The following is a 21610-nucleotide window of genomic DNA, read 5'->3' as shown; positions in this document are numbered from 1 at the left end:
AGACGCCGTGGACCATCTAGAGAGAGAGACCCGGAACCCCACTAAGCTGACGTAACAGGCTCCAGGAGCTGTCGTGTGTCGGATCGCGAACGCGCTTTTAATAAACACGGTACAGGATCTGAGCTGACACCTATCTTCACGACTCACCGGCGAGGCTGCGAGGGAGCTGACCGACCTGCTCTAACACCTGACACCCAGCAGCGTCTAACAGGACTAACCTGGAGGCCGTATGCAGACAAGACGGCTCAGGATGGGCTCCAGCGGCACCGGGGTGGCCTGTCACTTTCTCTTCACAGGGCAGTTGCGGGTCACGGTATAGACAATATTGGCAGGGGAACACGAGCTCTTGTTACCTCTTGTTACAGTTTTCAAAAGTAAAGAACATGGTGCTTTGTCCTTTTTAACGTTCTCATCTTAAGTCCTTTTTGGCTGATATATACAAGCACGTGCTTATCATTAAGTCTGTAACTGGATTTGTTTGATACGTTGTTTTTTTAGATTTGTTTAAATATAAATTTGTTATATATGAATAATATAATTCTATATATAATTCTAAATCTATAAAATAGGTTAAATAGATTTGTTATAAAATATACGAAATAAGACTAGAGAATAATGTAATAAACAGGCATAAAGCTTTATCAAATCTTAACATTATTTATTTTTCAAAATGACCAGGAATCTTTGACAGGTAGATTTGTTTTATAAATGCCAATCTCTTGAATAAAAAACCAGTGAACATCAGAGCCTAGAAAAATTAATACCCTTTTACGTTTTTTTTTCTGTACTGACAAATTTTACAAGAATTTGTCACTGGGAGCTGTCGTAGGCTCTTGGGCGGCTGGAACAGCACACCAGACGGCGGGTGCCTTACAAACCATTACTTCTCACGGTTCCGGAGGCTAGATGTCCAAGAGGAGGGTGCCGGTGGGGCCCGACTCTGGAGAGAGCCCTCTTCTGGCCGCAGACTATGGGCTTCGTGTCCCCCCCAGGCAGGAGCCAGGGGGCTCTGGGGGGCCTCCCGTGTCAGGGTACTGATCCCATTCCTGAGGGCTCCACCCTCGTGACCCAAGTGCCTCCTAGAGGCCCCACCTCCTACTATCATCACAATGGAAGTTAGCACAGGAACACATGAATGGGGGTGGGGGGATATAAATATCAGACCACAGTAGGAATTTTTAGAACACAAGGACACTAATTTAAGTAGGTATTTTAAGCCTAGGACACAATTTGAGTGATAGCATGGGGTTAAAATAATGTAGAAAAACTAAAAACTATGCCAAAAGGAGCAGAGGAGACGAACGGGGCGGGGGGGGTGGAGGTGTAGTTTTACTAAAATATGTACTTGCTCGCATCTGTAAACTATGCAAATTTCCCTAAATTCTGGAACTAGGATATTAAGAAGCAATTGTGGTAAGTCATATAAAATAGAATTTTAAAATATAGGTCACATTTTTAAAGTCATTTAAAAAAAATCTCTATAAGCATTACCTTAGTATTTTTTTATCAGAGATATAGTCTTGGCAATAAATAATCATTTGACAAGGTTATACACATCTTCCTTAACTTACAGTGAGGTTACAGCCCAACAAATGCATTCTAAGTTAAAAACTTCGAAAGTCGAAAAGCATTTAATCCGCCTAAGCTACCGAACGTCACGGCTCAGCCCGGCCTACCTCACACACACGCCCGCACGGACGTGAGCCCTGAAGGTGCAGCTTAGTGCCGACCACCTCGATTTACCGAGCGCTGCACCGAAAGAGACAAAACGTTTGCGCGGTACAGACGGCGGCCGGGCCTAGGGACTCCGCCACGTCCCGCAAACCGGAGAGCGAGACATCATCACTCGTCCCCGACCCGGGGAAAGAGCAAAACTCGAACTGTCGAGTACACTTTCTACCGGATGCGAACCGCTCTCACCCACCGTAAGGTCAAAACGTTGGACGTCAGGGACTGTCTGTGTCCACAAGTAATCACACACCACACACGGTTCATTTTAATACATGAATATTCTTTACGGTAGAGTTCACGTAAGAATAAATTATTTTCACCTGGTTTATAAAAACTGCCAAATTAAGTTCACGAGCTTTAACTATCACCCACTCAGCTCTAGGGCCCACGCCCTGTCCTGGGAAGCCTCGTCGCGTACAGACAGACGCCCTGGGAACGGACAGAGGGACCTGTGACGTTCCCCAGGACGCAGTGGCCGGCCCGGGAGGCGCCGGTGTAGGGGCCGAAGCGTGGTGTGCTGAGCGGCAGGGGCATTTACGGAAAACCAAGCCGGAAGTCTGCTGTAATGGGAAGCGATCCACTCCTGCCCTACCTCCTCCAAGAAACCTTTCTTAATTTAGTTTCAAAAATTCAAAGTCTCAGTTTCAGTGAAATTGTCTTTTAGCGCTTTCAGCCAAAAAAGCACCACTCTTTTCTTTTTTGATTTTATGACCAAATATCCTGAAGGTACCGTTTTTCTTCTTTTAAAGTAGCCAATGTTTTCATTGCCTCTAGTTTTTCAACTCCAGTCTCTTTGCTTATTATCTCCACAAGGGTATCATTGACATCTTTGGCCATATTCTTTGCATCTCTAGAAAAAAGAATAATAGCGTCAGTGTTTAGGAAACAAGAATTTTCACTGAAGCCTCCGTAATTCACAAATCTAATCCCACAGACTCCACCATCACCCACCCTGGTCCTCCCTCCGTCTCTCTGGGAAGCGACCCAACAGGTGCCCCAGCCTGTCAGCTGTCAGGCCTTCACCAGTGACCCATCCAAACCTCAGAGCTGATCACTGCCAGCTGGAAACCCTCAAAGGCGCCCCTGCTCCAGGAGCAGCCAAGTTCAAGGTCTCAGGACCCCATAAACCTAGCTCTGCTCATGGCCCTCATCCCCCCACTTCATTCTCTGGGCACACAGCGGAACTTGCATTCCCAAGGGCAACCAGGTTTCCACCTACAAGCCTTCATATGGACACGCACATGCCTGTGCACATGCACACACACACACACACACAAATATTAACAGACGCATTAACTGTGGGCCTGGCTCTAAGTGCTTCGACATGTTTTAGCCTATTCACTGATAGGACAGGGTGAGTGACCCTCCTGTGCCCCTGCAGTCCCCTCCAACCACCTGCTGATGTGGCTTTCTCAGCAGGGAGTAAGCTGTTTGGGGGCAGGGAATGTACTGCACTTATCACTCCATATCTGAACCGTGCCAGACAGGACGCTGGTGGCACCTGGGTGGCTCAGTCAGTTAAGCGTCCGACTCTTGATTTTGGCTCAGGTCACGATGTTGCAGCTCGCGGGATCGAGCCTCACGTTGGGTTCTGCGCTGACGGCATGGGGGCTACTTGGGATTGTCTTTCTCCCTCCCTCCCTCCCTATCTGCTCTCCCCCGCTCGCTCACACACCTGCACACATGCGCTCTTAAAAACAAACAAGTTAAAAAAAAACAAAGTGTCACGCAGGACTCCAAGATGTCGGGAACAGAACCTGTCCCGCCCTTGCGGTAACACTTGTTGAGAAAGGCGTCTCCAGGGGCCTCCTCGACTTGGTCGTGCTCTCCCCTCCACCACTGCACCGGAGTTTTCATCCCCACAGCCCTTCCCCGTAGCCCCAGTGGCTGCAGCTGCCACACCTCCTGGTCTCCACTGTCCTCTTGACTGTCAGCAGCACAAGGCTCCCGGCTTGGGACAGTGGTCCCTGGGCTGAGGGACAGGATCACTCCTGCTGAGGCGCTGGTCCGCATGAGGGCACCACGGGGTCTCGTCCTGAGCCCCGACCACAGACCACCATGATGCACATTATCAACTCCACTGCACAGATGGGAAAGTGAGGCACCAGGAATGAGTAAAGAACTATTCCTGGGTTAACATTTTAAGACTCTGGACACATAAGATAGCCCCCGAGTGCTCCGTTACCAGTTATCCATAGACTTGTGCAACTGACTTTGCCTCCAGTAGTTGAGCTGCATCTAAAACTCCAGCCTATTCCTCATCATTGACAACTCTACAGTCTCCAAAGTGAAGGTCAAATACTTCTCTAAAAGCTAAATGAAAATGTAAACCAACATCATGTCCAGAATCTCTGCCTTTATCAACCAAAAGCAAGGAGTCAAAAATCCATTAATAGGTCACAAAATCAACTCAGCGGTCAAAACCGATTTTTTTAACAATAAGACAGAATAGACGTTATCACAACAGGTCATGAGAAGTCAATAGAAAAAGCTCTGTTTTATAAAACCTGTTTCAATTATATCTATTCCAGATCACTGTACCAGTATTTCTTCTTCGGTATCACAGTTTAAAAACAAAACAAAACAAACAAACAAAAAAAACCTGACTTGGTGATTTACAACATGTTTTAAACACCAGGGATGTGGGGGCACCTGGGCAACTCAGTCGGTTAAGCATCCATCTTCGGCTCAGGTCATGATCTCATGTCTTGTGGGTTCGAGCCTTGCGTCGGGCTCTGTGCTGACAGCTCAGAGCCCGGAGCCTGCTTCGGATTCTGTGTCACCCTCTCTCTCTGCCCCTCCCTGGCTCACACCCTGTCTCTCTCTCTCAAAAATAAATAAAAACTTAAAAAATAAATAAATAAATGCCAGGCATGTGTTAGAATTAAAAACAACTCTTTCTCACTTCAAAAGTCCTTTCTATTTAGCAGTTTTTTTTAATTCCATTGACAAGTTGGTAAGTTCCCCAAATTTTTATTTTTAATGGCAATTTTGGGATTTCTATAATAGATCTTGCTTCAAAAAGTAAATAAAACTTAACATAAAGAAAATTCCTGGCTTAGGTCAACTTTGACATAAATTATGCCTTGAAAAAAAGGATCTTTAGATTCACATTCTCAGAGTAAAAAACCAGAGTTCTCCTTAGTTAGGTCAGCTGCACACGTCACATATTCTTGGACACAACAGAATCAGTCCTGAGACTGCAAGTTCAATGATTAACGTCTTAATAACAGAAAGAACTTCTAGAGGCTAAAACATGTATTCAATACGGCACACGGCATTCTGAAAAGCAAGGATTAATTTTCACTTCTATTTCTCGGATGACAACATCTTGGCTGCCAAATGTATGTTAAAATCATTTTAGAACTTGTATTCCTATTCCTGTACTTAGGAATCAAATCAGTCATCCCTACCCACCTAGGTTAACAGTCCCTGGTTCGCTTAATAAGTATCATCAACTGTCTTCGCCGACCCGGCCCCTGAGCCTGACGGCCACTCACCCACACACGTAAATGTAGCCGCTCTCCCGAAGAAGGACCCCGGCCACCTGCTTGCTGTGAAGCCACATGTTGTCTTGCACATACTTTACTGGGGCTTCCTCCTCCCCGACAGGAGCCTCTCTCGAGAAGGAGACCTTCAAGTGAGTTAGGACCCCACGCTTACGGAAGTGTCGGAGCTCTTCTCTGAAATACGGTATATGAGTTACTTGAAAGTTCATCCTCTGAAGCTGAGAAAGCCTGGAATCAGAATACTAGAATTGTGTCGTACCTGAATAAATAATCCCTTTCCTTATGTCGGCAGCCAAAAAACAACCACATTGCTCCGAAGTGTCCCTCTGGATGTTGTTCTTGGAGTTTCTCTCTACGTGAGAAAGAAAGTGGAGATGTTGGACATAAAGAATATGTAAAACTGGGGTGCCTGGGCAGCTCAGCCGGTTAAGCGTCCGACTTAGGCTCAGGTCATCATCTCACGGTTCGTGGATTCGAGCCCCGCGTCGGGCTCTGTGCTGACAGCTCGGAGCCCGGAGCCTGCTTGGGATTCTGTGTCTCCCTCTCTCTCTGCCCCTCCCCCACTCACATTTTGTCTCTCAAAAATAAACAAGCATTAAAAAATATATATATATGTAAAACCAAGCTATTAGGTCAGGAAATACCCCCAAGAAACCGAGGCAGGGTTCGCAGTCACTGAGTGACCACTGTGCCATGTTCCCAGGGATCCCCGGTCCCTCCAGCAGCCGCTACAACAGGCATTACCTGTGGGCTGCAGGCACCTATGAGCATTTCGTGGGGATCTAGGAGGATGACCCAGAACATCACAGTGTGAAACCTACACTGACTTCTACATTCAATCTTGGTAGTGACTCTGAATAAAATTAACTCTCAATTAATGGAATGGAAACGTGGCCCCGGGCTTTAAGCAGGAGAACGATCTGCTGAGAACTGTTTCAGAAATGACACAGCGATGAGACGAGCCGGCCACGTCTGCCCTTCCCCTCTGCTTCCTTGAGGAAAAAACGAAAACAAAGTAAAAACAACAAAAAGACTCTGTCCACAGGATATTACACCACTATGTGGAGACCAGCACACAAAAAGAATTGTTCAGGATTTCACAGACAGGGAGAGAAGGACAACTTGTTGTACATCAAAGAGTTCTACACCGATACGAAGACACATCTATTCAGATCGATCTGCTGAAAATTACTGACGTTGGGGTTTAACTTTGAACCTTTGGTGTAAGCGAATCTCCGTCAGTAGCAGCTTTATCCAGTTAAGGGACACATGGGACAGTGCGCACATCATCACAACAGAAAGTGGTGCCTGAAATCTGTCCCCAGCTACACGTTATAAACTATGTGCAGCTGGGGGAAAAAAAAAGAAAAATAAAGTGCTGCCATAAAAAGGGAGCTTCTAATACATAACGAAACCTCTGGGAGATAGCACATTTACTTTTCCCATGGTGACAAATTATGCTATGAGATCACACATTTGATAATAATTTTTTAAAATAAAAATTTTACAACCCAAGTCCAATATCCAAAAAAGTCACTGCAGAAACAAAAAAAGGTGCTCTGTCGTATTTCTAGCCAGTATCACAAGCGATACATTTTCTCACTAGTCAAAGAAAGCACACACCTGTGTTGCAGGAAACCAATGAAGGGCGCTATGCCAGTTCCCGGACCCACCATTATGACGGGGGCGGCAGGGTCACTCGGTAAGTGGAAAAAACCGGTCGTTCGAGGAGAGATGGAGATCTGGAATATTAAACCAATGCTCGTGAGTCTGAAAGAAAACCTAGACAAAGGTACGTAAGCAAGATGATCTTTGCTAGAGAAATTAAACAGCAGCATCAGATCTTACTGAAACCATGAACATTTCCACCACCAAAGAGAAAAACACAAGCCTGTCTTGCAAAGTTTTACTTTCCGTCGAAATCAAAGGTGCTTTAAAAATGACAGGTATATCTTGAAGGTAGAACACTGAACAGATACAATCACATTCTTGTCCTGGGCCCGTGGATAAGATCTGCTTTCTAGTAGGCAACCCATTATATATATCATGGAGAAATGCACGAAAACCTGAAGACAGGATTCTCTGTGTTCGCACACGAAGGGGCAACGAAGATTAACAAGATGGAGTGAAAGTTTCCAGTGCAAATTAGGCAACGGAAGGAAAAAGCAGAGGGTTGCTCCAAAGATGCTAGAGAATTGTGCCGTATTTGTTAATCTGGGGTCAATGTTATGTGTCTGCAAAAGGGGAAGAATAAGTAAGCCGAATACACAGATAAATGCAACCTTTTTGCTAAAATTTCCAAAGATTGTTCTTCTAAACTGTGTGCCAGAAATACTTACAAGGAATCAACTTCTAAATATATTTCAGTTCCAGTCTCACTTTGCTCTGCGCAGAAGTTATACCGGGTAATGGGGAACTGCTCTACACACCCATGTGTAATTAGACACGTTTTCTCCTTCGGTGGAAGGAAAATCATACGAGGCTCATCAACGTGATGAACACCGTACTTTTTATTTTTTTATTTATTTATTTAAAAAAAATTTTTTTTAACGTTTATTTATTTTTGAGACAGAGAGAGACAGAGCATGAACAGGGGAGGGGCAGAGAGAGAGGGAGACACAGAATCCGAAACAGGCTCCAGGCTCTGAGCTGTCAGCACAGAGCCCGACGCGGGGCTCGAACTCACGGGACGTGAGATCATGACCTGAGCCGAAGTCGGACGCTTAACCGACCAAGCCACCCAGGCGCCCCAACACCGTACTTTTTAAACAAAGAACCAGCAGAGCTGTGAGTGAACGCGTGCTCTCATTCTGGTCATTAACGTTACCTTGGCCTTGACTCATTCAAGTATGAGTCTCCCTGCCGGTACTCAATAGGACAAGCACTATGGATACAGAAATGAACAAAACAAGATCCCTGTCTCCGAGGACTTACATTTTCGGAACAAGAGACGATAATCAGACATTTGTCCGTAAAATGACTGGTAATAAGACGCGTGAGGCAAAACAAAACAGGATACACCGGGTATGACAGGAGCATGTTGGTGACAGGGACTGCCAGGCAACCAGCATCGGTCCACTCTCGCTGCAGCAGACCCCACACGGCTCACAACACCTCCACACACGTCTTCCTGGCTCTCCTGTAAGGCTATGGGTTGGCTATAGCTCTCTGCACCACAGACCAACTTCACCCACTTCCAAGCCCCAGCAGCGTCCCTGACCCGCGGCGTCCCGTCCTCCTGTCGCAGCCGCACCGGCAGGGAGCTCCCGCCGGGCCAGGCACGCATCCTGTCCGCTCGCGTCTCAAGGCGCGATCTGGCCACACACCGTCGGGAGGGGCAGTCCACGCCTCCCAGGGACAGGGGGCGTCTGTCACAGTTGTCCCATCTACCCGCGCAGGGAGGGTGTGGGGTGGGTCACGTGACCCTTAACAGTCTCTACACTTCCTAATAAAATGTGTGCTAAGCAGCATACAGTTTAAATCATATCCTTTTCCCTGTACTTCTAATGCCTCAACACTGAGGAGCCTAACAATAAAAGATCTGTTAAAGTGGAGAAAGGAGCAAGAAAAGGGTGGAAGGGAGGAAAGAATGTGTAAAAGGCACCCGTGCTGAGTGTCTGTGATATGTGTGGCACACACATGTTCAACTTTCTGGAGATCATCTCTTTTCATAGGATCGTACGACATAGTATTGTCCTGTCGGTATTGTAGTATTTCTTTTCAAAACCGGGGTGCCTGGGTGGCCTAGTCGGTTGAGGATCCGACTTCATGATCTTTCGGCTCATGAGTTGGAGCCCCGTGTCCGGCTCTGTGCTGACAGCTCAGAGCCTGGAGCCTGCTTCCGATTCTGTCTCCCTCTCTCTCTCTGCTCACGCCCTCTCTCCTTCAAAAATAAACATTTAAAAAAATATTTTTAATTAAAAAAAACAAAAAGAAGAACAGTGTGTTAGGTTAATATTTTGTTGATGCGTGAACCCAGGAGTACAGGGCGCAGGGGAGGAGGCGGGGTCTCTCTCTCAGACACCTCCGTCCAGGCAGCAGCCTGGCAAAATACCGCAGTAAAGGGCAACTTCGAGCAGCAGTTTCCCACAAGCCCTCTCAAGTATACACCGAGCCTTACTACCCCCTCAGGGCACGAACTCTTCCACTGCAATAACTTACAACGACCACATCTGTCCTAAGATAAGGCTACAAATGACAGGTACGTTTTTTTTCAATACCACAGAGAAAGACGACTTCGTGATAAAGCCTGAAATGTTTTGTTTAATTTCAACCATCCTCGTGGGCGAGCAGGGACTTTAAACTGTTCCTTTCGCCATAGTCTTGAGTGAGATTCTGCCCATGCTGTGTCAAAACACGAAGGATGGGCACTAAGTCCAGATGTAAAAGTGTCCACAGTTCACAAAATCGAGTCACATTTTTCTCCCGTGTGTTTAAAAAGGCATTTTGCCGCATTGTGCCTTCACATTAACAGCACTAATTCAAATTCTATACCACATCTGTGACAAAAAGGGAAGAAATAGGGTGAAACTCTAGTACCCTAGGGGTGCCTGGGTGGCTCAGTCAGGTGGGCGTCTGACTCTGGCTCAGGTCACGATATCATAATTCATGGGTTCGAGCCCCGCGTCGGGCCCTGTGCAGAAAGCTCGGAGCCTGGAGTCTGCTCTGGATTCTGTCTCTCTCTTTGTCTCTCCCCTCTTTGTGCTCTCTCAAAAGTAAATAAACATTTAAAAAAATTAAGAAAAAAAAACAAAAAAAAACAACCTCTAGTACCCCAAAACTAAAGGCTATAAAATTAATCTCTGGGTGTCGGCTGACTCCAAGTTAAGGACTTATCTGGGACACAGGCTGTGGCCTGCACACCTCAACACCAGCCTTCAGTATGGTCCTGGACTCTTCCTGTGCCAACTGGCAGGAAAGGCCTTCTTTTCTACGAATAGGACAAGGAAGGAGAAAAGACTGTATTTTACAAAATTCATACTTTAAATATTTGAGAGAGACATGGAACGCAGGTAATGTTTTCCTGACTTCCCAGGAAAGAGATTCTAAAATTCAAGTATGGCAAAAATTTTCCCTTGAATAAACTGCACAGTAACGGACGATGCCAGGGAAGACCACGTTGTTTTTTTCGAATCAGGCAAACAGCATCATTTTAAGAATGCCCACACTGCACACTCCCGGTACCTCAGGAGCAGGGGCTGGCCCGCCTTCTGCAGGGGACACCTGTGTGTCTGGACGAAGGATGGACGCGACCACCGTGGCCAGCCAGCCTGTGCACACGCCCCTCCGCAGGACCTCCATTGTGGTGGGAGACAAAAACTCCACGACGTTGAAAACGAAATGAAGCTTCCCCGGGTGAGACAGATTTGAGCTGCAGAGACACACAGGTTACTTTTAAACTTTGTATCAGGACTAATCATACAGGCTACACTCAGCCTTTCTTACTGGACACAGGGAGGTTTCTTTCAGGGCTCTAAGCTGCCTTCTAACTCCTCAGGGAAAAGCGATCTGTTGCTCCTTAAAAGCTCCCCTCCTCCTGCCCCCCATCTTGTGAGATTCCAATTCCCTGTTTGCTTCGAGACTCCGTAAGATCTCTGCAACCTTTCATCTCTTCACTGGCGGCCTCTGCTACCCAGCGAAGGTGGCCTGGCCCAGCACTCCAGGCAGCAGATGAGGCCTGGGCGACTGTGGCCTCATGTGGGGGAATGTGGTTGCAGCCCAGGGACTAAACGTGGTTGTGCTCCTGCAGGACCAGAGTCCCAAGACGGGTCTCCTTCATTCCCTATCATGTCCCCGCTATTGTCTTCCACAAATCAGATTAAACTTCCACCGGGTGAATTTGGAACTAATAAGGATTTAGAAGTCGGAGATTCACAATATTTTGGGAGAGAGATGCTATGTGTTAGTAAATATCAGTACCTTGCACACGAATATGGTCTGGGCTGGAGCTTAGGAAGATGCTCTAGAAAAAAAAGAATGAAAACAAGCAATGAATTCACTGCTACTGAAAAAAAAATTATATGTAAGGGTTTGTCAAAATTCAAGTCTGAGTTTGATGCCTATTTTTTTTTTTATTTCGAATACCCAAAATAACATGTTTGCATTTAAATCATATTTTATTTTTATTTTTCAATATATGAAATTTATTGTCAAACTGGTTTCCATACAACAGCCAGTGCTCATCCCAAAAGGTGCCCTCCTCAATACCCATCACCCACCCTCTCCTCCCTCCCACCCCCATCAACCCTCAGTTTGTTCTCAGTTTTTAAGAGTCTCTTATGCTTTGGCTCTCTCCCACTCTAAAGCATATTTTAGAGCATGTGTAAATTCACTGTGACTAAGCAAATTATGACTGAATACTTTTTCCAATTCCTCACATTAAAAACCAGACACGTGGCATTCCTTTAACTGCAAATCAGTGTGTCTTTCTAAAGCTAGCTTCTTAACCCAAAGGATAATAAAAGCATCCATGAAGGGGCTTCAGAATCAAGAAACTCATTAAATTCGCTATGTGTGTGCAGTTTTCTGAGAAGTGTCCAGAGTTTTCATATTTCAAATAAGATCATGACCCCCAAAAGATTAAGGGTGTTAAGGATTATGGGAAATACTTAGGCTTGAAATATTTTTCCTTCTTATATTTATATAGTAAGAAGAAAATGGGAATGTAGTGGTAAAACCTTTAAGTTATCCAGAACCCAGTGGTTTCCAAATACATTGGTGCTCTTTTAAAAGTCGGTCAAAGAGTCGGGGCAGCTGGGTGGCTCAGTCGATTAAGCAACCAACTCTTGATTTGGGCTTAGGTCATGGCTCATGGTTTGTGAGTCTGAGGCCCGAGTTGGGCCCTGCACTGGCAGCACAGAGCCTGCTTGGGATTCTCTCTCTCTCCCTCTGTCATTCTCTCTCTCCCCTACACCCACACAACCCCTTCCCTACTCTCCCTTTCTCTCAAAGTAAATAAACTTAAAAAAAAGTCAAAGATTCACTACTTGAGGGTGGGTGATGGGTATTGAGGAGGGCACCTTTTGGGATGAGCACTGGGTGTTGTATGGAAACCAGTTTGACAATAAATTTCATAAAAAAAAAAAAAAAAAAAAAAAGATTCACTACTTGAATACCTAACTGTCCACTAACAAACTCTGAAACTTTTTGTGTTCAACGTTATACATTTAGTAGTTCTCTAGTAAAAACTGGGAAAGACCTGTTCTAAAATTTAAAAATAGCAGAATAAGGCTTAGAAAGGGCTCAACATAATATAAGCTTTAGATACGTTCAATTTCTTTAAAGAAGCTGGAAAATAATTTTTTAATATTTATTTTTGAGAGAGAGACAGAGACAGAGCATGAGCAGGGGAGGGGCAGAGAGAGGGAGACACAGAATCCGAAGCAGGCTCCAGGCTCTGAGCTGTCAGCATAGAGCCCGACATGGGGCTCAAACTCACCAACTGTGAGATCATGACTCGAGCTGAAGTCAGACACTCAACCAACTGAGCCACCCAGGTGCCCCAATAATCTAATTTTTTAAGCCTCAATGCCTTTACTCATTTTTTACATAACTGTGTAATAAATGCTATACAAAAGTTAAAAGACACCAAATCGGTGAAAAGAACAGAAACCTATTCTCATATGCTGGGGAGCTTCACAAGAGTTCTTACAGTTTGTCTACACATGTTCTGGTTATTCTCCCAACCCCCGTTCTCCCTCCACAGACTCCACTGGGAAGGGGAGGAGCGTCCCTTTGAATACGGGGAAGTGGGAGGAGCTGCCTCGCTCAGAAACTTCACCATTTTGAGGACAAGGAAAAGGAGTACTAAGAAAAAGGGAAAAAGGCGCCTGGGGGGCTCAGTCAGTTGAATGTCCGACTCTTGATTTCCGCTCAGGTCATGATCTCACGGTTCGTAAAACTGTGCCCCGCATCGGGCTCCACACTGGGTGTGGAGTCTGCTTGGGATTTTCTTTCTTTCTTTTCTTTCTTTTCTTTCTTTTCTTTCTTTCTTTCCTTTCTTTCTTTTTCTTTCTCTTTCTTTCTCTCTCTCTCTCTCTCTCTCTCTCCCTCCCTCCCTCTCTCCCCCTCTCCCTCTCTCTCCCTCTCTCTCCCTCTCTCTCCCTCTCTCTCCCTCTCTCTCTCTCTCTCTCTCTCCCTCTCTCTCTCTCTGCCCTTGCCCTGCTCGCCACTCATGCACGTGTATTCTCTCTCCCTCAAAACCCTCAAAATAAATAAACTTAAAAAAAGAAGGGAAATAACGCAGGATCTGACTTATAGAGGAGCACACAGCTAATTCTGCGGGACAACGGGGCACCTTGTGGCCTAACAGTGAGAGGCAGGATATACGTTTTCCTGGAACCAAAGATAATGCAATTCTGAAGGTTTTACTAGTTATCGCCACAGCAAAACAGCTAGGGGACAGGAAAGTACTACGCGTCCAAGACTCCTGCACACTTGTCCGTCACCATCCCTGGTACACGTCTGTGGTCCCCACGGAGGCTGCAGAAAGTCACCCCCTGACACACAGTTCCTCAGGGAGGTCTTCTCTCTTCTGTTGGAACAAAGACTCCAAGAGACAGTGTGGATGAAAATCAAGGTAATGCTACATTTGGACATTCTGTGGCTAGTTCACCCAAGCCTCAAGCCCGGAGGCTCCCTGCACGAGGCAGCATGTGCCGGTACGACACGGGGGGCCCCTGCCGCCCTGGGAGCACCCTGAACTGGACGTGCCCAGCGGCAACACCTCTGTGTTGTGCACAGAGAGCACCCACCTCCTTAACCTCTGTCACGTACACCTGATGCCTATCAGCTTTGAAAAACCTGGTTTCCTTCGGGAAACTCCTTTTTCGGTAAAATCTGAGCAAAAAAACTTTCCAAACCATAGCTGAATGAATAGAAAAGACGCTGAAGTCCAATCCAAAGAAGGAGAATGACCACTGGCTGCAAGGAAGCTCAGACGATTATGATGATGGCAGAAGGACGAAGTAAGGAAATAAACATTGTGGCAGCGGGGTTCTTCCCACTTCCAGGAAGACCCAGACACAGAGGCTCCCTCCCAGAGACGTGCTCCCACCTGCCACCTGCCAGACAGACGGGAGGGCCCCTAGGGCACAGGGGTGGGGAGCACTCACAGGAGGGCCCCTGGGGCACAGGGCCAGGAGCACTCACAGGAGGGCCCTTGGCGCAGGGGTGGGGCACACTCACGGGAGGGCCCCTGGGGCGCAGGGGTGGGGAGCACTCACGGGAGGGCCCCTGGGGTGCAGGGCCAGGAGCACTCACGGGAGGGCCCTTGGCTCAGGGGTGGGGAGCACTCATGGGAGGGCCCCTAGGGCACAGGGCCGGGAGCACTCACAGGAGGGCCCTTGGCTCAGGGGTGGGGAGCACTGATGGGAGGGCCCCTGGGGCAAAGGGCCGGGGAGCACTCACAGGAGGGCCCCTGGGGCACAGGGCCAGGAGCACTCATGGGAGGGACCCTGGGGTGCAGGGCCAGGAGCACTCACGGGAGGGCCCTTGGCGCAGGGGTGGGGAGCACTTCTGGGAGGGCCCCTGGGGCACAGGGCCAGGGAGCACTCACGGGACGGCCCCTGGGGCACAGGGCCAGGAGCACTCTTGGGAGGGACCCTGGGGTGCAGAGCCAGGACACTCACGGGAGGGCCCTTGGTGCAGGGGTGGGGAGCACTTATGGGAGGGCCCCTGGGGTGCAGGGCCAGGAGCACTCATGGGAGGGACCCTGGGGCACAGGGCCGGGGAGCACTCACGGGAGGGCCCCTGGGGTGCAGGGCCGGGAGCACTCATGGGAGGGCCCTTGGCGCAGGGGTGGGGAGCACCCATGGGAGGGCCCCTGGGGCGCAGGGCCGGGAGCACTCATGGGAGGGACCCTGGGGCACAGGGCCGGGGAGCACTCACGGGAGGGCCCCTGGGGCACAGGGCCGGGGAGCACTCATGGGAGGGACCCTGGGGCACAGGGCCGGGGAGCACTCATGGGAGGGACCCTGGGGCACAGGGCTGGGGAGCACTCACGGGAGGGCCCCTGGGGCACAGGGCCGGGAGCACTCATGGGAGGGACGCTGGGGCACAGGGACGGGGAGCACTCACGGGAGGGCCCCTGGGGCGCAGGGCTGGGAGCACTCACGGGAGGGCCCCTGGGGCACAGGGCCGGGAGCACTCATGAGAGGGACCCTGGGGCACAGGGCCGGGGAGCACTCACGGGAGGGCCCCTGGGGCGCAGGGCCAGGAGCACTCACCGAGCAGGAGCGCCAGCGGAGGCTGGCAGGATGGGAAAGCCAGCAGGAGGTCCAGGAGCCCGGTGTGGGCGTCCCGCACGAAGCGGCCGTAGTCGGCGGCGCCCTGCCTGCTGCACAGCTCGTGCAGCCTGCGCCTATCTGGGCCGGCCGCGTGTTCCGCCAGGGCTCTCAGCATCGCCTGCGGCCAGAGGAGGAAGCAGGTTGAAAGTACCACGTGGGGCCAGGCTGCGCGAATCTTCCGTCAGTACGTACCCAGGAACGCACCTGGTCACCTGGGGACGCACCCGGTCACGCATCTAGGTGTGTGATCAGGAGAGAGAACTTGGCTGGCACCTATGTGCTTTCATTCAGCCTGCTCAAGAAAGTGCCCTCCCACGTTCTACTTTCGGTCACCTTTCCTGTTTCCCAAACCAATGTGATTCAGTCCCAAGTACGACCTCAGATGTCGTGTCTGGTGTACTTGAGTAACAGTGATCAGGAGTCTCGTAACTCCTCATTTTAACTCGAGACAAAATACCTGTTCTTGTCTTAGCAGATGACCACAAGCTAGACTTCTCTCCTCTGCTAACCGGTAAGCCCTTTATACAAAAGGCACTGGGCACTACCCCTGCTCTGCCCTAAGGGCTCCCAGCTCGTGAGAGTGCTCAGGAGGCCAACTACCCCGATAGGGGCTTCGGCAGCCAGGGTGTCCCGGAATGCAACCCTGGGCCGTGGAAGAGACGGTCAGGAGGGCGAAGCGGCCAGCGGTTCCGCAAAGGCACAGGCGGCTGGCAAAAGCACGCTCCCCGGGGCCATGCCGTATTCACTAGCACGCAGGGAAATGGGGGCGCAGGACAAAGGCTGCAAAGACAGGCAAGGCCAGAGCATCGAGAAGCCTCCTGCACACGGACTCTCTGAGTCACCTCAGACTCACTGCAGAAAGAGGAGGAGAACAGAAACGAAGAAAGCCAAGCAATGACATCCTGAATCCCAAGCCTCAAAGAGCCAAGTCCAAACTCTTGGACAAAAGACCAAACTTGCTAGTAACGACTTCCGGTTTCCACGTATTCGGACCATGACATACATATAGATGGTTCTTAAGGACATACACCCGTTAAATGGCACATACAGCTGTCACCGCTCCGGGGTTCTTTAGGGACAAAGCAAGTAAGCGAGTCCTCTGTTTCCAGTGCTAAATGAGATGCTAACAGACACTCCCTACTTGTCACCCCATGGCTCAAGCACCTCGTGCCCTGGACCCCCCAACAGGAAGGATGAGGTCCCTCCTCTCGTGAGGGGTCACGGGATTCCAGTGGCTCAGCTCAGGAGCTCTGCCTGAACTATCCTGGGACTAACACACTGCAAGGCTTCTTCACGATGCCAGGCACAGGGCCAAACACAGACCGAGCACTCAGAAACCGTGTGGGGTGAACGAGCACCCCACTTCTCTGCACGGGTCGCAGGCAGGATACCTTCCCACCCTGGGGTACACGAGCTCCTGAGTTCCTGAGTTCCTCATTTTTGTGTCCAGAATTTTTACAGTGAGAATGTTACTTTTATAGTAAGGAAAAATATGTTTATGTATATTCGCTGTATGGAAAGGTAGAGCTGAACTAAATTGTGAAACGTACTGTGTTTAATCAGGAAGTTCTCATCACAGTGAATTCTAAATTTACTCAAATTACATCCAGGGCTGAGCCTCTCTCTAAAGGAGTTTGCTTCCCAAAGGCTGCATGCAACAAACGACGAATACGACAGAGAGCAGAAACGGCATTGTGGAGGGCACCCTGATGGAGGCACCACCCACGCTCACTGGCGAAGTGCGGCCGGCAAAGTTTCCCCATTTGGATCTGTGTAGGGACGCGGTTGGAAGAAATCAGGTACGAGCATCTTCAAAACGCAGCTCCTGGCATCCTACTGACACCTAGTGGATCATTCTCTCTGCACATTCATCTAGAGACATCCGTAACCTCCCCGAATCCTTTAATTCTGATTTAACAGTAGGTGACTGTGTGCTTTCACCCGGAAGAGATCCCAACATTAAACAGGCCTGCACCCTCATAAGCTTCCTGTCATCAATTAGAAAAAGTGTCCCTGTGCAGTAGGAGAACACAAGGTCATCTGGGGTCACCTTAATCGCTGATTAACGTGTCACATCAAGTTAACGGCTGGTAAGAATAAGAAAAATGTCATTTCAACAGAAAACACAAAATTTTGGGGCACCTGGGTGGCTCCGTCGGTTGAGCGGCCGACTTCGGCTCAGGTCATGATCTCACGGTCGGTGAGTTTGAGCCCCGCGTCGGGCTCTGTGCTGACAGCTCAGAGCCTGGAGCCTGTTTCCAATTCTGTGTCTCCCTCTCTCTTTCTGACCCTCCCCCGTTCATGCTCTGTCTCTCACTGTCTCAAAAATAAATAAACGTTAAAAAAAATTTTTTTTAAAAAAAGAAAACACAAAATTTCAATATAAGCACAACCCCAAAAGTATTTGTCCATGACAAATACCATACACGCTTGGAAACTCTTGAAAAGATGCCCTGAACGCCGTATCTTCTAAGCCTTCAAAGGGCAGATACCAGATTTAATGAATCTTACACAGAGCTAAGTATACTTGCAAATAGTCACCCAAAGAGATGTACCTTCTTAGGAACTGCTCTTATTTCAAGGCACCAGGTGAGAATGAACTGGAGAGAGCGTCCCTCGGGGATGTGCTGGGGTAAGGCTGCTCCTTTTCAGGCACACAGGAAAGAGTTCATGACACAAAAAATAAAGAATAGAATGTTTTTGCATCCTTAAAAACACAATTACCTGTATTCTTTACATTACCGTGCTAGCAAGGTACAATAGGATTTGTGGCAATGTTTATCCAGTCAAAAAATTTTCCCAAAATGTTTATAGGGAAAAAAAATCCACTTTGCAAAAATAAATAAAAGAATTATAAATTCCATAGTATTATTAGCCACACCTACCAAATCTAGGTATACCAAACAAGAGGGAAATTATCCAAAGCCAAGGACCAAAACAAAAAAACAACCAAAAACCAAAATATGGCTCTTGTCCATTAACAATGCATATTATTCTCAAAAAGAATTTTAGAATTGATGAAACTCCAAGATTCTAGGCAAATAACTGAAAAAACAAATAATGCCCCTTAATTATGGAAAACTATTTTTATATACTAAATAAGCAATAAATATGCTATGAGAAATACACATTATAAGCAAACCTTAAAAAGGTCCATATAATAAGAGTTTACTGTAGGACAACTCTCGTAGAACTCCATAACAAAATAATGCTAAGTGCAGAAAGCCAACGAACAGACTCGGTTACACTCACGTGTCCTGTCCAGCAGTGTTCCAGTAAGCAGAAAATGCATGATCATCCCACCCCGTGTGATGGGTGTAAAAGTTAAGAAACCGGCAGGCCAGCACGTGCCCGTGTCCCACCCACTGACGGGGCGCCAGGCCTCAGGCCACCTGTGCAGCCATCACACAGGGTTGGGGAAGGAGGGCCTGCACTGGTCACCTCCCATGCGTTGGTCCAACAACACCTTAAGAAATAACAGATCGGGGCTGTACCTTTCTTCTTTGTGTCACCCTTAATTTTCAAGACGACACAGTGCTCTCTTCTGTCTGTGAGCTGCAGTCTTTGGAGTAGGTGTTGAACCTCAGAATCACTGTTGGGACAGATCACGTTGAAGGCGTCTCCAGGCTGATAGGAAAAATCTGTTTTCTAGAGAAGAACCAACATGGAAGGAAAAAAAAGCACATATGAGTTAATAAGAGTTTGAGCCGTGGGGTAACAAAAATATGTTTTTATTATATTCTCATTTCAAAATAGGAACTAGAAACAAAATGATTCTAACTTCAAAAAATAAGCCCAATTGAACAAACCTTTTATTAGGAGTTATTTTTTTTTTTAATTTTAAAGTAACCTATACACCCCACGCAGGGCTCCAACTCACAACTCCGAGATCGAGAGTCACATGCTCCATGGACTGAGCCAGCCAGGGGCCTCGGGAGTTACTTTAAAGAAAAAAACTTCCATAGTTACCCAGTGTTTTGTTTCGACCATTTGAGTATTTTTTACAATGTTAAAACCTTTCTCATTTAAGGTGACTCAGTAAATGTTTTAATCATCAACGTAAAATTCCCTCTCAGGCAAACACGCATATTACGAGCGAGAGAAACTTCCTGAGGCTGTCTGCATTGGTCCTCGATTTCCTTTAGTTTTTTCTTTTGGGGAAGAACAAGGGCAGGAGAGACATTGTATTTCTTCCTTACTGAGCAGAAGACGTTCCAGCACTTGGCTTTGCTGCTGTGAATGAACGCGGACTGGAAGATCCACGTGCCCCCCACAGCGGTTCACAGAGTGACACAGAACGAGTGCAGGATCCGGAGACCTCCGACCACACGTGCTCTCATCCCCGGCCAGTGAGGGACACAGCGTGAACCCACCTACCGGCCAACCCTCACCATTTTACGACAAGAGTGTGACACAGAATGAAAAAGAAAACGTTTTGGTATACACAGAACATTTAACAATACTTCCAAAGGAACGGGAAACTACTCAATCGTATGCCAGCAAAACCACTTAGTTTGATGCCTGTCGTTTCTCTCTTCCTGTCAGAAGTTCAGCGAAATCTACAGACGGCCCTGACTCCCTTTTCTGAAAGCACAACCCCCTTCCCGGAACCCCCACCGAAATACACAGCTGAGGGACTCTGGAGCCTCCGGCCCTGAGGTCACAGGAGGCCAGTGGTTCGGGGCAGGGGCCGGGCAGTGGCTCGTGGATGGAGCTGAGACACAGCACGTGCCCCTAAAACTACATGAGAACGCATATCACCATCTTTCTGGAGGGATCCGTGACTTCTCCCGGATTCTCAAGGCACGAGAGCCACCACGACGACGAGGAATGAAGCGGTCGGTGCCCGGCCGGGTCTGAGCTCTGCTCCCGACCACCCTCCAACAACCGGCTGCCTCTCTCAGGGCTCTTCTCGGACGGAAATGCCGCTTTGAGGCTGCTATTTTTCATGGCTTACTGAGTGAGGGGACGCTGTTCTCTCCCAGGCGAGAGACACTATATAGTTGGCGCCACTGTTCTCTCCAATCAACTCACCTCCCACATCCCTCCTCATTGTAGCCCCACCCCCACACACCCCCGAAGTCAAAAGAAAACAGGTGTGACGTGGGGAGAAAACATGGGGGGTCGAGAATGAGCGGGCCTGGTGTCGGCCAGAGACCGTCCTCCTTCCCGAGCGTGGGGACCACAGCAGCCCCTCGACAGCACACGGGGCTCAGAAACAGCTTCTGGAACTTACTGAAATGTCCAATTCCACCAGGAGAGTGGTTTTGATGGCATCGTTCGTAGTCAGCTGAACTGCCTTTGAAATTGGAACTTGAAAAACTGGATCCACGGGAGTCACAGATGCTCGGCTTTCCTCCTCGGGCGACAAATGTGATAAAATATCACTAAATGCGATTTCCAATTTTACTCACCATTGCTTCACTCAGTGACTAGGTAAGATCTATAGGGTGTTAGAAAACATCCTAGCTATTGAAGAATTTGTTTCTAAGGCAAATGGCTACAGACACACGCCTCTCAATCTTTCAGAAGAGATAGCTCATCCAGATCTTAAATGCCTTGGTTATTAGGTACATTTCTGGGATATATATTGAAAACATCAGGCACCAGCATTTTCGTGTAAAGGTCTAATAGTCTTCCAAGTAAACTGTGCAAAAGGAGGCAGCGTGCATGCATTATGTCAGGAAGGAGACTGTAAAGGAAAGGACAGATGTTTAAGGCTGGAAGACGCCTGCAGAGATGTTCCTGAGAACCTTCAGCCTGCTGGGCACTGACGACGGGAATGTTCCGCACCCGCCCTGGTCAGCACAGGAGCCACCAGACGCGTGTGCCTAACAAACAACTCTTATTTTCATTTATTTAACTTTAAGTGGCCACCCATGGCTAGTGGCTCCCGTATTAGCAAGCCCAGGTCTTGGGAAACCACAAAGAAATCCAATTGGTTGCACTATTTCCACCCCTTTCCTACCCTGATGCTCCTCAGCTCTTTTGAAGACAGAAACTTACAAAACGCTAGTCAGTTAACACTGGATACACGGCTAGATGGGAAAACTGGGAAAAGCGTCAGACTTCAGAGCCTGACAG

The 21610-nt window shown here is 48.2% G+C and overlaps 1 protein-coding gene across 2 annotated transcripts in view; it reads right to left on the bottom strand.

The window, feature by feature from the left end:
* Window positions 1–1990: 1990 nt before the first annotated feature.
* MTRR (5-methyltetrahydrofolate-homocysteine methyltransferase reductase) overlaps window positions 1991–21610 on the bottom strand; it is a 32442-nt gene continuing 12822 nt past the window's right edge. Inside the window, exons 6-15 of one of the 2 annotated variants that reach the window (XM_058715365.1) lie at window positions 20763–20885; window positions 19021–19174; window positions 18082–18170; window positions 15467–15644; window positions 11160–11202; window positions 10425–10611; window positions 6864–6982; window positions 5500–5592; window positions 5232–5414; window positions 1991–2581 (exon numbers count right to left, since the gene is read on the bottom strand). In XM_058715365.1, the coding sequence (XP_058571348.1) occupies window positions 2437–2581; window positions 5232–5414; window positions 5500–5592; window positions 6864–6982; window positions 10425–10611; window positions 11160–11202; window positions 15467–15644; window positions 18082–18170; window positions 19021–19174; window positions 20763–20885 (1314 nt within the window). In that variant the 3' untranslated portion in view covers window positions 1991–2436. The remainder of the gene's footprint in view (window positions 2582–5231; window positions 5415–5499; window positions 5593–6863; window positions 6983–10424; window positions 10612–11159; window positions 11203–15466; window positions 15645–18081; window positions 18171–19020; window positions 19175–20762; window positions 20886–21610) is intronic. The other variant, XM_058715369.1, reaches the window with a different exon arrangement.

Source organism: Neofelis nebulosa, chromosome 1 (assembly GCF_028018385.1).
Source record: "Neofelis nebulosa isolate mNeoNeb1 chromosome 1, mNeoNeb1.pri, whole genome shotgun sequence".
NCBI lineage: Eukaryota > Metazoa > Chordata > Mammalia > Carnivora > Felidae > Neofelis > Neofelis nebulosa.
This window is presented reverse-complemented; position numbering and strand designations above follow the sequence as displayed.